General features: G+C 59.7%; 1 protein-coding gene across 1 annotated transcript in view; it reads right to left on the bottom strand.

Annotated features, from left to right (window-relative positions):
• Positions 1-2,630: 2,630 nt before the first annotated feature.
• The window catches only part of LOC137466707 (uncharacterized), a 122,137-nt gene continuing 110,474 nt past the window's right edge, over positions 2,631-14,293 (bottom strand). Inside the window, exon 11 of the mRNA XM_068178391.1 lies at positions 2,631-2,821. Within this exon, the coding sequence (XP_068034492.1) occupies positions 2,636-2,821 (186 nt within the window). The 3' untranslated portion in view covers positions 2,631-2,635. The remainder of the gene's footprint in view (positions 2,822-14,293) is intronic.

The following is a 14,293-nucleotide window of genomic DNA, read 5'->3' as shown; positions in this document are numbered from 1 at the left end:
GGCGGTCAGTGGTCACTCGGGGTCACAGGAGGGGTCAGCGGTCACTGCGGGGGTTCAGTGGTCACAGGAGGGGTCAGTGGTCACTTGGGGGGGTCAGGGGTCACAGGAGGGGTCAGTGGTCATTTATGGGGTTCAGTGGTCACAGGAGGGGTCAGGGGTCACTCAGGGTGGTCAGTGGTCACTGGGGGTCACAGGAGGGGTCAGCGGTCACTGCGGGCTGTCAGTGGTCACTCCAGGGGTTCAGCGGTCACTCGGGGTCACAGGAGGGTTCAGGGGTCACAGGAGGGGTCAGGGGTCACTCGGGGTCACAGGAGGGGTCAGCGGTCACTGCGGGGGTTCAGTGGTCACAGGAGGGGTCAGTGGTCACTTGGGGGGGTCAGGGGTCACAGGAGGGGTCAGTGGTCATTTATGGGGTTCAGTGGTCACAGGAGGGGTCAGGGGTCACTCAGGGTGGTCAGTGGTCACTGGGGGTCACAGGAGGGGTCAGCGGTCACTGCGGGCTGTCAGTGGTCACTCCAGGGGTTCAGCGGTCACTCGGGGTCACAGGAGGGTTCAGGGGTCACAGGAGGGGTCAGGGGTCACTCGGGGTCACAGGAGGGGTCAGCGGTCACTGCGGGGGTTCAGTGGTCACAGGAGGGGTCAGTGGTCACTTGGGGGGGTCAGGGGTCACAGGAGGGGTCAGTGGTCATTTATGGGGTTCAGTGGTCACAGGAGGGGTCAGGGGTCACTCCGGGCGGTCAGTGGTCACTCGGGGTCACAGGAGGGGTCAGTGGTCACTCGGGGTCACAGGAGGGGTCAGTGGTCACTGCGGGCTGTCAGTGGTCACTCCGGGTGGTCAGTGGTCACTCGGGGTCACAGGAGGGGTCAGCGGTCACTGCGGGCTGTCAGTGGTCACTGCGGGCTGTTAGTGGTCACTCAGGGTCACAGGAGGGGTCAGCGGTCACTGCGGGGGTTCAGCGGTCACTCTGGGCTGTCAGTGGTCACTCCGGGGGTTCAGCGGTCACTCGGGGTCACAGGAGGGGTCAGTGGTCACTCCGGGCTGTCAGTGGTCACTCCGGGCGGTCAGTGGTCACTCGGGGTCACAGGAGGGGTGAGCGGTCACTCCGGGGGTTCAGTGGTCACAGGAGGGGTTCAGTGGTCACTCCGGGGGTTCAGCGGTCACTCAGGGTCACAGGAGGGTTCAGCGGTCACTCAGGGTCACAGGAGGGGTCAGTGGTCACTCAGGGTCACAGGAGGGGTCAGCGGTCACTCGGGGTCACAGGAGGGGTCAGCGGTCACTGCGGGGGTTCAGTGGTCACTGCAGGCTGTCAGTGGTCACTCCGGGGGTTCAGCGGTCACTCGGGGTCACAGGAGGGGTCAGTGGTCACTCCAGGGGTTCAGTGGTCACTCTGGGTCACAGGAGGGTTCAGTGGTCACAGGAGGGGTCAGTGGTCACTCCGGGCTGTCAGTGGTCACTCCAGGGGTCACAGGAGGGGTCAGCGGTCACTGCGGGGGTTCAGTGGTCACTCCGGGCTGTCAGTGGTCACTCTGGGGGTTCAGCGGTCACTCGGGGTCACAGGAGGGTTCAGTGGTCACTCCGGGCTGTCAGTGGTCACTCCGGGCAGTCAGCGGTCACTCGGGGTCACAGGAGGGGTCAGCGGTCACAGGAGGGTTCAGTGGTCACTCTGGGCTGTCAGTGGTCACTCCGGGGGTTCAGTGGTCACTCGGGGTCACAGGAGGGGTCCGCGGTCACTGCGGGGGTTCAGTGGTCACAGGAGGGTTCAGTGGTCACAGGAGGGGTCAGTGGTCACTCCGGGCTGTCAGTGGTCACTCTGGGCTGTCAGTGGTCACTCCGGGTGGTCAGTGGTCACTCCAGGGGTCACAGGAGGGGTCAGTGGTCACTCTGGGCGGTCAGCGGTCACTCGGGGTCACAGGAGGGGTCAGTGGTCACTCGGGGTCACAGGAGGGGTCCGCGGTCACTCCGGACGCCCCGATGACCGCTCGGATCCAGGCCAGCGCGGGCAGGACGCGGGCGTAGACCCCCGGCCGGCCGGGCTGACCGCAGGGGTGCTGGCCCCAGGACACCACGGCCTGGAGCTGGCCCCGGCACAGCAGGGGACCGCCGGAGTCACACGGACAGCCCACTCTGGGCTGTCAGTGGTCACTCCGGGTGGTCAGTGGTCACTCCAGGGGTCACAGGAGGGGTCAGCGGTCACTGCGGGGGTTCAGTGGTCACTCCGGGCTGTCAGTGGTCACTCTGGGGGTTCAGCGGTCACTCGGGGTCACAGGAGGGTTCAGTGGTCACTCCGGGCTGTCAGTGGTCACTCCGGGCAGTCAGCGGTCACTCGGGGTCACAGGAGGGGTCAGCGGTCACAGGAGGGTTCAGTGGTCACTCTGGGCTGTCAGTGGTCACTCCGGGGGTTCAGTGGTCACTCGGGGTCACAGGAGGGGTCCGCGGTCACTGCGGGGGTTCAGTGGTCACAGGAGGGTTCAGTGGTCACAGGAGGGGTCAGTGGTCACTCCGGGCTGTCAGTGGTCACTCTGGGCTGTCAGTGGTCACTCCGGGTGGTCAGTGGTCACTCCAGGGGTCACAGGAGGGGTCAGTGGTCACTCTGGGCGGTCAGCGGTCACTCGGGGTCACAGGAGGGGTCAGTGGTCACTCGGGGTCACAGGAGGGGTCCGCGGTCACTCCGGACGCCCCGATGACCGCTCGGATCCAGGCCAGCGCGGGCAGGACGCGGGCGTAGACCCCCGGCCGGCCGGGCTGACCGCAGGGGTGCTGGCCCCAGGACACCACGGCCTGGAGCTGGCCCCGGCACAGCAGGGGACCGCCGGAGTCACCCTGGGGACATTGGGGACATTGGGGACCCCCAGAGTCACCCTGCGGACACGGGGGACACTCAGGGGACACCCTGGGGACACCCTGGGGACATTGGGGACATTGGGGACACTCAGGGGACACCCTGGGGACACCCTGGGGACACAGGGGACACTCAGGGGACACCCTGGGGACATTGGGGACATTGGGGACACTCAGGGGGCATTGGGGACCCCCTGGGGACATTGGGGACATTGGGGACACCCTGGGGACACCCTGGGGACCCCCGGAGTCACCCTGGGGACATTGGGGACACAGGGGACACAGGGGACACTCAGGGGACACTCAGGGGACCCCCGGAGTCACCCTGGGGACACGGGGGACACTCAGGGGACATTGGGGACATTGGGGACACAGGGGACATTGGGGACATTGGGGACACCCTGGGGACATTGGGGACATTGGGGACACTCAGGGGACACCCTGGGGACCCCCTGGGGACACCCTGGGGACACCCTGGGGACACAGGGGACACTCAGGGGACACTCAGGGGACATTGGGGACATTGGGGGACATTGGGGACACTCAGGGGACATTGGGGACACCCTGGGGACATTGGGGACATTGGGGACCCCCGGAGTCACCCTGGGGACACAGGGGACACTCAGGGGACATTGGGGACACTCAGGGGACATTGGGGACATTGGGGACACCCTGGGGACATTGGGGACACCCTGGGGACACCCTGGGGACATTGGGGACACCCTGGGGACACCTTGGGGACCGCCGGAGTCACCCTGGGGACACAGGGGACACTGGGGACATTGGGGACACCCTGGGGACCCCCGGAGTCACCCTGGGGACACCCTGGGGACACAGGGGACACTCAGGGGACACCCTGGGGACACCCTGGGGACATCCTGGGGACATTGGGGACACTCAGGGGACATTGGGGACATTGGGGACCCCCGGAGTCACCCTGGGGACACAGGGGACACTGGGGACACTCAGGGGACATCCAGGGGACACCCTGGGGACACAGGGGACATTGGGGACACCCTGGGGACATTGGGGACATTGGGGACATTGGGGACACCCTGGGGACATTGGGGACATTGGGGACATTGGGGACACCCTGGGGACATTGGGGACATTGGGGATACTCAGGGGACATTGGGGACACCCTGGGGACCCCCGGAGTCACCCTGGGGACACAGGGGACACTCAGGGGACACTCAGGGGACTTTGGGACACCCTGGGGACATTGGGGAACCCCGGAGTCACCCTGGGGACACCCTGGGGACATTGGGGACATTGGGGACACTGGGGACACAGGGGACATTGGGGTGGCACTGGGGACAGGTGAGGGGACAGGGCCAGGGGACGGGGACACAGGTGACACAGGTGACACAGATAACACAGGTGACAAGGTGACACAGGTGACACAGGTGACACAGGTGACACGGAGGTGACACAGGTAACAAGGTGACAATGTGACAAGGTGACAAGGTGACACAGGTGACACAGGTGACACAGGTGACACAGGTGACACAGGTGGACAATGTGACACGGTGACACAGGTGACAAGGTGACACAGGTGACATGGTGACACAGGTGACAAGGTGACACAGGTGACACAGGTGACACAGATAACACAGGTGACAAGGTGACAAGGTGACACAGGTGACACAGGTGACACAGGTGACACAGGTGACAAGGTGACAAGGTGACAGAGGTGACAAGGTGACACAGGTGACAATGTTGACAAGGTGACAGAGATAACACAGATGACAATGTGACAGGTGGACAATGTGACAATGTGACACAGGTGACACAGGTGACACAGGTGACACAGGTGACACAGGTGACAATGTGACAAGGTGACACAGGTGACTGAGATAACACAGGTGACAATGTGACAAGGTGACACAGGTGACACAGGTGACAATGTGACAAGGTGACAAGGTAACACAGGTGACACGGTGACACAGGTGACACAGGTGACACAGGTGACAATGTGAATGTGACAAGGTGACAATGTGACAGGTGACTCAGGTGACTCAGGTGACTCAGGTGACACAGGTTACACAGGTAACAAGGTGACACAGGTGACAATGTGACACAGGTGACAGAGGTGACACAGGACAGGTGACACAGGTGACACAGGTGACAATGCAACAAGGTGACAAGGTGACAAGGTGACAGAGGTGACACAGGTGACAATGTAACAAGGTGACAAGGTGACACAGCTGATACAGGTGACACAGGTGACAATGTAACAAGGTGACAGAGGTGACACAGGTGACACAGGTGACAATGTGACAATGTGATAATGTGGCAGAGGTGACAAGGTGACACAGGTGACAGATAATACAGGTGACACAGGTGACACAGGTGACACAGGTGACAAAGTGACAATGTGACAAGGTGACAGAGATAACACAGGTGACGCAGGTGATAAGGTGACAATGTGACACGGTGACACAGGACAGAGGTGACAGAGGTGACAGCAGGTGACACAGGTGACACAGGTGACAAGGTGACACAGGTGAAAGAGGTAACACAGGTGACACAGGTGACAGAGATAACACAGGTGACAAGTTGACAAGGTGACACAGGTGACCCAGGTGACACCGGTGACACAGGTGACACAGGTGACAATGTGACAATGTGACAAGGTGACAGAGGTGACACAGGTAACAAGGTGACACAGGTGACAATGTGACAAGGTGACACAGGTGACACAGGTGACAATGTGACAAGGTGACACAGGTGACACAGGTGACAATGTGACAAGGTGACACAGGTAACAATGTGACACAGGTGACAAGGTGACAAGGTGACACAGGTGACACAGGTGACAAGGTGACACAGGTGACAATGTGACAAGGTGACACAGGTGACAGAGGTGACACAGGTGACACAGGTAACAAGGTGACAGAGATAACACAGGTGACACAGGTGACTGAGATAACACAGGTGACACAGGTGACAAGGTGACACAGGTAACAAGGTGACACAGGTGACAAGGTGACAATGTGACACGGTGACACAGGTGACACAGGTGACAGGTAACAAGGTGACACAGGTGACAATGTGACACGGTGACACAGGTGACACAGGTGACAATGTGACACGGTGACACAGGTGACACAGGTGACACAGGTGACACAGGTAACAATGTGACACAGGACAGGTGACACAGGTGACACAGGTGACAATGTGACAAGGTGACACAGGTGACTCAGGTGACAGAGATAACACAGGTGACAATGTGACACGGTGACACAGGTGACACAGGTGACAATGTGACAAGGTAACAAGGTGACACAGGTGACAATGTGACAGAGATAACAAGGTGACACAGGTGACACAAGTGACTCAGGTGACACAGGTGACACAGGTGACAATGTGACATGGTGACACAGGTGACTCAGGTGACAGAGATAACACAGGTGACAATGTGACAAGGTGACACAGGTGACACAGGTGACACGGGTGACACAGGTGACACGGTGACACAGGTGACAATGTGACAAGGTAACAAGGTGACACACAGGTGACACAGGTGACACAGGTGACACAGGTGACACGGGTGACACAGGTGACACGGTGACACAGGTGACAATGTGACAAGGTAACAAGGTGACACACAGGTGACACAGGTGACACAGGTGACACAGGTGACACGGGTGACACGGGTGACACGGGTGACAATGTAACAAGGTGACAAGGTGACACCGGTGACAAGGTGACACAGGTGACAAGGTGACACAGGTGACACAGGTGACCCGGGTGCCAGCGCCGCACCTGGCAGGAGTCCTTGCCGCCCTCGGGCACACCTGCGCACTAGCATGTCCCGGCGTCACCTGCGCCCCGTAGGCGTCGGCGCAGGCGCCGTCCCCGAGCACGGTGACATTGAGGCACTGCGGCACGTCCGGGTACGACTCTGGGGACACGCACGCACCTGGCACGGGTGGCACCACCTGGGGGCACACCTGGGGACACCTGGCACAGGTGGCACCACCTGGGACACACCTGGGGACACCTGGGGACACAGCTAGGGGCACCTGCGACACACCTGGGGACACACCTGGCACAGGTGGCACCACCTGGGGCACACCTGGGCACACCTGGGGACACCCGGGGACACACCTGGGGGACACCTGGGACACACCTGGCACGGGTGGCACCACCTGGGGACACACCTGGGGCACCTGGGACACACCTGGGGGCACTGGGGGCACCTGGGGGCACCTGGACACACCTGGGGACACACCTGGGGACACCTGGGGACACCTGGCACAGGTGGCACCACCTGGGGACACCTGGGACACACCTGGGGACACCCGGGACACACCTGGGGACACCTGCAACAGGTGGCACCACCTGGGGGGACACCTGGGGACACCTGGGGGCATCTGGGGACACCTGGGGACACCCGGGACACACCTGGGGGCACCTGGGGACACCTGGCACAGGTGGCACCACCTGGGGACACACCTGGGGACACACCTGGCACAGGTGGCACCACCTGGGACACAGCTGGGGACACCCGGGACACACCTGGGGACACCAGGGACACACCTGGGGACACCTGGGGACACACCTGGCACGGGTGGCACCACCCGGGACACACCTGGGGACACCTGGGGACACACCTGGCACGGGTGGCACCACCCGGGACACACCTGGGACACACCTGGGGGCATCTGGGGCAGGTGGCACCACCTGGGGACACACCTGGGGGCACCTGGGGGCACCTGGGGGCACCTGGGACACACCTGGCACAGGTGGCACCACCTGGGGACACACCTGGGGGCACCTGGGGGCACCTGGGACACACCTGGGACCCCTGGGGACACCTGGCACAGGTGGCACTATCTAGGGACACACCTAGGGACACAGCTGGGGACACCTGGGACACACCTGGCACAGGTGGCACCACCTGGGACACACCTGGGACACACCTGGGGCACCTGGGGCAGGTGGCACCACCTGGGACACACCTGGGACACACCTGGGGGCACCTGGGGCAGGTGGCACCACCTGGGACACACCTGGGGACACACCTGGCACAGGTGGCACCACCTGGGGACACACCTGGGGGCACCGGGGGACACCTGGGGGCATCTGGGGACACAGCTAGGGGCACCTGGGACACACCTGGGGACACACCTGGCACAGGTGGCACCACCTGGGGGCACAGCTGGGGACACCTGGGGGCACCTGGGACAGGTGGCACCACCTGGGACACAGCTGGGGACACCTGGGACACACCTGGGGACACCTGGGACACACCTGGGGGCACCTGGGACACACCTGGGGGCATCTGGGACAGGTGGCACCACCTGGGACACACCTGGGGGCACCGGGGGACACCTGGGGGCAGCTGGGGACACACCTGGCACAGGTGGCACCACCCGGGACACACCTGGGGCAGGTGGCACTGGGACAGGGACACACCTGGGGCCCTCCCAGTACAAACCAGTTTAAACCAGTCCATCCCAGCCCCTCCCAGTTCCCTCCCAGTACAAACCAGTATAAACCAGTTCCCCCCAATCCCCTCCCAGTTCCCTCCAGTTCCCCCCAATCCCCTCCCAGTTCCCTCCCAGTTCCCTCCAATCCCCTCCAGTCCCTCCCAGTGCAAACCAGTTGCCCCCAGTCCCCTCCCAATCCTCTCCCAGTCCCTCCCAGTTCCCTCCCAGTTCCCTCCCAGTCCAAACCAGTTGCCCCCAGTCCCCTCCAATCCTCTCCCAGTCCCTCCCAGTCCCCTCCCAGTCCCTTCCAGTTCCCCCCAATCCCCTCCCAGTATAAACCAGTTCCCCCCAATCCCCTCCCAGTCCCTCCCAGTCCCTCCCAGTTCCATCCCAGTCCAAACCAGTCCCTCCCAGTTTCCCTCCCAGTCCCTCCCAGTCCCTCCCAGTCCCCTCCCAGTCCCTCCCAGTCCCTCCCAGTTCCCTCCCAGTCCCTCCCAGTCCCCTCCCAGTCCTCCCAGTCCCTCCCAATCCCCTCCCAGTCCCTCCCAGTCCCTCCCAGTCCCTCCAGCCCCTCCCAGTCCAAACCAGTCCAAACCAGTCCGTACCCTGGGGGCTGCTGGTGCTCCCCCAGCCCATCACGGTGCAGGTGGAGCCGGGGCTGGGCGGGGCCTGGGGCAGGGGGAGGGGCCTCACCTGCGGCCCGCAGGTGAAGGGCGGCTCCACCCGCAGCAGCATCAGGTCGTGGGAGCGGCCGGAATCGCGGGAATTCCCGGGAAAACTCCCGGGAAAACTCCCGGAAAAATTCCCGGAAAAATTCCCGGGGAAATTCCCGGAAAAAATTCCCGGGGTTTCGGGAGTTTCGGGAATTCTCCGCGGCCTCGCCGAAGTCCGGGTGCACCACGAGCTCCACGGCGGCGGCGAACTGCTCGTGGCCGCTCACCTGCGCCAGGCTGTGCTCACCTGCGCGCACCTGCAGGTGGCTGTTCCCAGTTCAGACCAGTTCAGACCAGTTCAAACCAGTTCAGGACCAGTCCATCCCAGTCCAAACCAGTTCAAACCAGTTCAGACCAGTTCAAACCAGTAACCAGAGAAATCCCAGTAATCCCAGTCATTCCCCACACCTGCGCTCACCTGCGCGCACCTGCAGGTGGCTGTTCCCAGTTCAGACCAGTTCAGACCAGTTCAGACCAGTTCAAACCAGTCCATCCCAGTCCAAACCAGTTCAAACCAGTTCAAACCAGTAACCAGAGAAATCCCAGTAATCCCAGTCACTCCCCACACCTGTGCTCACCTGCGCGCACCTGCAGGTGGCTGTTCCCAGTTCAGACCAGTTCAGACCAGTTCAAACCAGTTCAGACCAGTCCATCCCAGTTCAAACCAGTCCATCCCAGTCCAAACCAGTTCAAACCAGTTCAAACCAGTAACCAGAGAAATCCCAGTTATCCCAGTCATTCCCCACACCTGCACTCACCTGGATGTGGCTGGGAGGGGCAGGAGGTCATTCCCAGTTCATCCCAGTTCATCCCAGTTCATCCCAGTTCATCCCAGTTCATCCCAGTTCCCTCCCAGTAACCCCAATCTCCAAACCAGTATAAACCAGTATCCCCAAATTCCCTTTTTACCCCTCCCACTCCTTCCCAATCCCCTCCCAGGCCTCTCCAGTCCCTCCCAGTATAAACCAGTCCCTCCCAGTATAAACCAGTCCCTCCCAGTATAAACCAGTCCCCCCAATCCCCTCCTAGCCCCTCCCAGTCCATCCCAGTCCCCTCCCAGTATAAACCAGTCCCCCCCAATCCCCTCCTAGCCCCTCCCAGTCCCTCCCAGTATAAACCAGTCCCTCCCATATCCGCTCCCAGTTCCCTCCCAGTTCCCTCCCAGTCCCTCCCAGTATGAACCAGTCCCCCCCAATCCCCTCCCAGTTCCCTCCCAGTCCCTCCCAGTATAAACCAGTCCCCCCCAATCCCCCCCAATCCCCTCCCAGTCCCTCCCAGTTCCATCCCAGTTCCCTCCCAGTCCCTCCCATATCCCTCCCAGTCCCCCCCAATCCCCTCCCAGTCCATCCCAGTCCCTCCCAGTATAAACCAGTCCCCCCATATCCGCTCCCAGTTCCCTCCCAGTCCATCCAATCCCCTCCCAGTTCTCTCCAGTTCATCCCAGTTCCCTCCCAGTGTCCCCAGTATAAACCAGTAACCTCTAATCCCCTTTTTACCCCTCCCAGTCCCCCCCAGTCCCCTCCCAGTCCCTCCCAGTATAAACCAGTCCCCCCATATCCGCTCCCAGTTCCCTCCCAGTCCCTCCAGTATAAACCAGTCCCCCCCAATCCCCTCCTAGCCCCTCCCAGTTCCCTCCCAGTATAAACCAGTCCATCCCAGTTCCCTCCCAGTCCCTTCCCAGTCCCCCCAATCCCCTCCCAGTCCCTCCCAGTCCCTCCCAGTCCATCCCAGTTCCTTCCCAGTCCTCCCAGTCCCTCCCATATCCCCTCCCAGTTCCCTCCCAGTCCATCCCAGTTCCCTCCCAGTCCCTCCCAGTCCCCCCAATCCCCTCCCAGTCCCTCCCAGTCCCCTCCCAGTATAAACCAGTCCCCCCCAAATCCCCTCCCAGTCCCCCCCAATCCCTCCCAGTCCCTCCAGTATAAACCAGTCCCCCCATATCCGCTCCCAGTCCCTCCCAGTCCCTCCCAGTATAAACCAGTCCCCCCCAATCCCCCCCAATCCCCTCCCAGTCCCTCCCAGTCCCTCCCAGTCCATCCCAGTTCCCTCCCAGTCCCTCCATATCCCCTCCCAGTCCCTCCCAGTCCCTCCCAGTCCATCCCAGTTCCCTCCCAGTCCCTCCCATATCCGCTCCCAGTTCCCTCCCAGTCCATCCCAGTCCATCCCAGTATAAACCAGTCCCCTCCAACCCCCTCCCAGTTCCCTCCCAGTCCATCCCAGTTCCCTCCCAGTCCATCCCAGTCCATCCCAGTTCCCTCCCAGTCCCTCCCAGTCCCCCCCAGTTCCCTCCCAGCCCCTCCAGTCCCCCCGGATCCCCTCCCAGTCGCTCCCAGTGCTCCCAGTATAAACCAGTCCATCCCAGTTCCCTCCCAGTCCCCCCGGATCCCCTCCCAGTGGCTCCCAGTGCTCCCAGTTTGCCCAGTACGGACCTGGCCCGGCAGTGGGCGGCGCTCAGCACCCACTGGGGGCTCAGCAGGGCCCCCCCGCACACGAACTGGTCAAACTGGAACAGCCGCACGAGCCCCGCGTGCGCCCCCGGGGGGCACTCGGAGCCCCCCAAAATCCGCCCGGGGTGGGGCCGGGCTGGGGGAGGGGTCAGAATTCCCAAAATCCCAAAAATTCCAAAAAAAACACCCCCGAAATGCCAAAATTCCACCCCAAAATGCCAAAATTCCACCCCGAAAATCCCAAAAATCCCACTCCCAAAATTCCCAAAAATTCCACTCCAAAATCCCAAAATTCCACCCCAAAATTCCCAAAAATCCCACCCCAAAAATTCCAAAAATCCCACCCCAAAATCCCAAAATCCCACCCCCAAAATCCCAAAATTCCACCCCAAAATCCCACTCAGGACGCCCCAAAATCCCTCTCGGAGCCCCCCAAAATCCGCCCGGGGTGGGGCCGGGCTGGGGGAGGGGTCAGAATTCCCAAAATCCCAGAAATTCCAAAAAACCCACCCCCGAAATGTCAAAATTCCACCCCAAAATCCCAAAATTCCACCCCAAAATCCCACTCAGGACGCCCCAAAATCCCTCTCGGAGCCCCCCAAAATCCGCCCGGGGTGGGGCCGGGCTGGGGGAGGGGTCAGAATTCCCAAAATCCCAAAAATTCCAAAAAAAACCACCCCCGAAATGCCAAAATTCCACCCCAAAATCCCAAAATTCCACCCCAAAATCCCAAAATTCCACCCCAAAAATTCCCAAAAATCCCATCCCCAAAATTCCCAAAATTCCACCCCAAAATCCCAAAATTCCACCCCCAAAATCCCAAAATTCCACCCCAAAAATCCCACTCAGGACGCCCCAAAATCCCTCTCGGAGCCCCCCAAAATCCGACCGGGGTGGGGCCGAGCTGGGGGAGGGGTCAGAATTCCCAAAATCCCAAAAATTCCCAAAAAACCCACCCCCGAAATGCCAAAATTCCACCCCAAAATCCCAAAAATTCTACCCCGAGAATCCCAAAATTCCACCCCAAAATCCCAAAATTCCACCCCCGAAATTCCCAAAAATCCCACCCCCAAATCCCAAAATTCCAATCCCCAAAATCCCAAAATTCCACCACCAAAATGCCAAAATCCCACCCCCAAAATGCCAAAATTCCACCCCGAAAATCCCAAAATTCCACCCCCAAAAATCCCCCGAATTTCCCCCAAATCCCCCAAAATTTTCCCCAAAATCCCCCGAATTTCCCCCAAAATCCCCCAAATTTCCCCCAAATTTCCCCAAAATCCCCCAAATTTCCCCCGAATTCCCCCAAATCCCCAAATCCCCCCAAAATCCCCAAAATTTCCCCCCAAATCCTCCAAATTCCCCCCAAACCCCCCACATTCACCAAAATTTTCCCCAAATCTCCCCAAAATCCCCCAAATTTCCCCCCAAATCCCCCAAATTTTCCCCAAAATCCCCGGAATTCCCCCCAAAATTCCCCCAAATTCCCCCGAATTTCCCCCAAATCCCCCAAAATCCCCCAAAATTCCCCCGAATTTCCCCCAAAACCCCCAAATTTCACCAAATTTTTCCCCCAAATCCCCAAACCTCCCCAAACCCCCCCAAATTTCCCCCAAAAGCTCCCGAATTTCCCCCAAATCCCCCGAATTTCCCCCAAAATCCCCCAAATTTCCCCCAAATTCCTCCAAATTTCCCCAAAATCCCCGAATTTCCCCAAAATCTCCCCAAAATCCCCCAAATTTCCCCCAAATCTCCCCAAAATCCCTCGAATTTCCCCCAAAATCCCCCAAATCTGCCCAAAATCCCCCGAATTTCCCCCAAATATCCCCCAAAATCTCCCCAAAATCCCCCAAATTTCCCCAAATCTCCCCAAATTTCCCCCAAATTTCCCCAAAATCCCCCAAATTTCCCCCGAATCCCCCCAAAATCCCCCAAATTTCCCCCAATTGCCCCAAAATCCCCGAATTTCCCCCAAAATCCCCCCCAAAATCCCCCAAATCTCCCCAAAATCTCCCCAAAATCCCCCAAAATCCCCCAAATTTCCCCAAAATCCCCTAAATTTCACCAAAATCCCCCCAAAATCCCCCAAATCTCCACAAAATCCCCCGAATTTCCCCCAAATATCCCCCCAAAATCTCCCCAAAATCCCCCAAATTTCCCCAAATCTCCCCAAATTTCCCCCAAATTTTCCCCAAAATCCCCCGAATTTCCCCCGAATTTCCCCAAAATCCCCCAAATTTTCCCCGAATTTCCCCCAAATCCCCCAAATTTCCCCCAAATCCCCCAAATTTCCCCCCAAAATCCCCCAAATTTCCCCCAAATTCCCCCGAATTTCCCCAAAATCTCCCCAAATTCCCCCTAATTTCCCCCAAAATCCCCCAAAATTCCCCCGAATTTCCCCCAAATCTCCCCCAAAATCCCCCAAATTTCCCCCAAATCCCCCACATTTCTCCCAAATTTCCCCCAAATCCCCCAAATTTCCCCAAATTTCCCCCAAATTTCCCCCAAAATCACCCAAATCTCCCCAAAATCTCCCCAAAATCCCCCAAAATCCCCCAAAATCCCCCCAATTTCCCCCCAAATCTCCCCAAAATCCCCCAAATTTCCCCCCAAATTTCCCCAAAATCCCCTGAATTCCCCCTAAATCTCCCCAAATTTCCCCCAAATTTCCTCAAAATCCCCCAAAATCCCCCAAATTTCCCCCAACTCTCCCCCAAAAATCCCCCAAATTTCCCCCAATTCTCCCCAAAATTCCCTCAAATTTCCCCCAAATCCCCCAAATTTCCCCAAAATCCCCCAAATTTCCCCCAAAATTCCCCCAAAATCCCCCAAATTTCCCCAAATTTCCCCCAAACCCCC

This window comes from Anomalospiza imberbis, unplaced genomic scaffold (genome assembly GCF_031753505.1).
Source record: "Anomalospiza imberbis isolate Cuckoo-Finch-1a 21T00152 unplaced genomic scaffold, ASM3175350v1 scaffold_43, whole genome shotgun sequence".
NCBI classification, from domain to species: domain Eukaryota; kingdom Metazoa; phylum Chordata; class Aves; order Passeriformes; family Viduidae; genus Anomalospiza; species Anomalospiza imberbis.
This window is presented reverse-complemented; position numbering and strand designations above follow the sequence as displayed.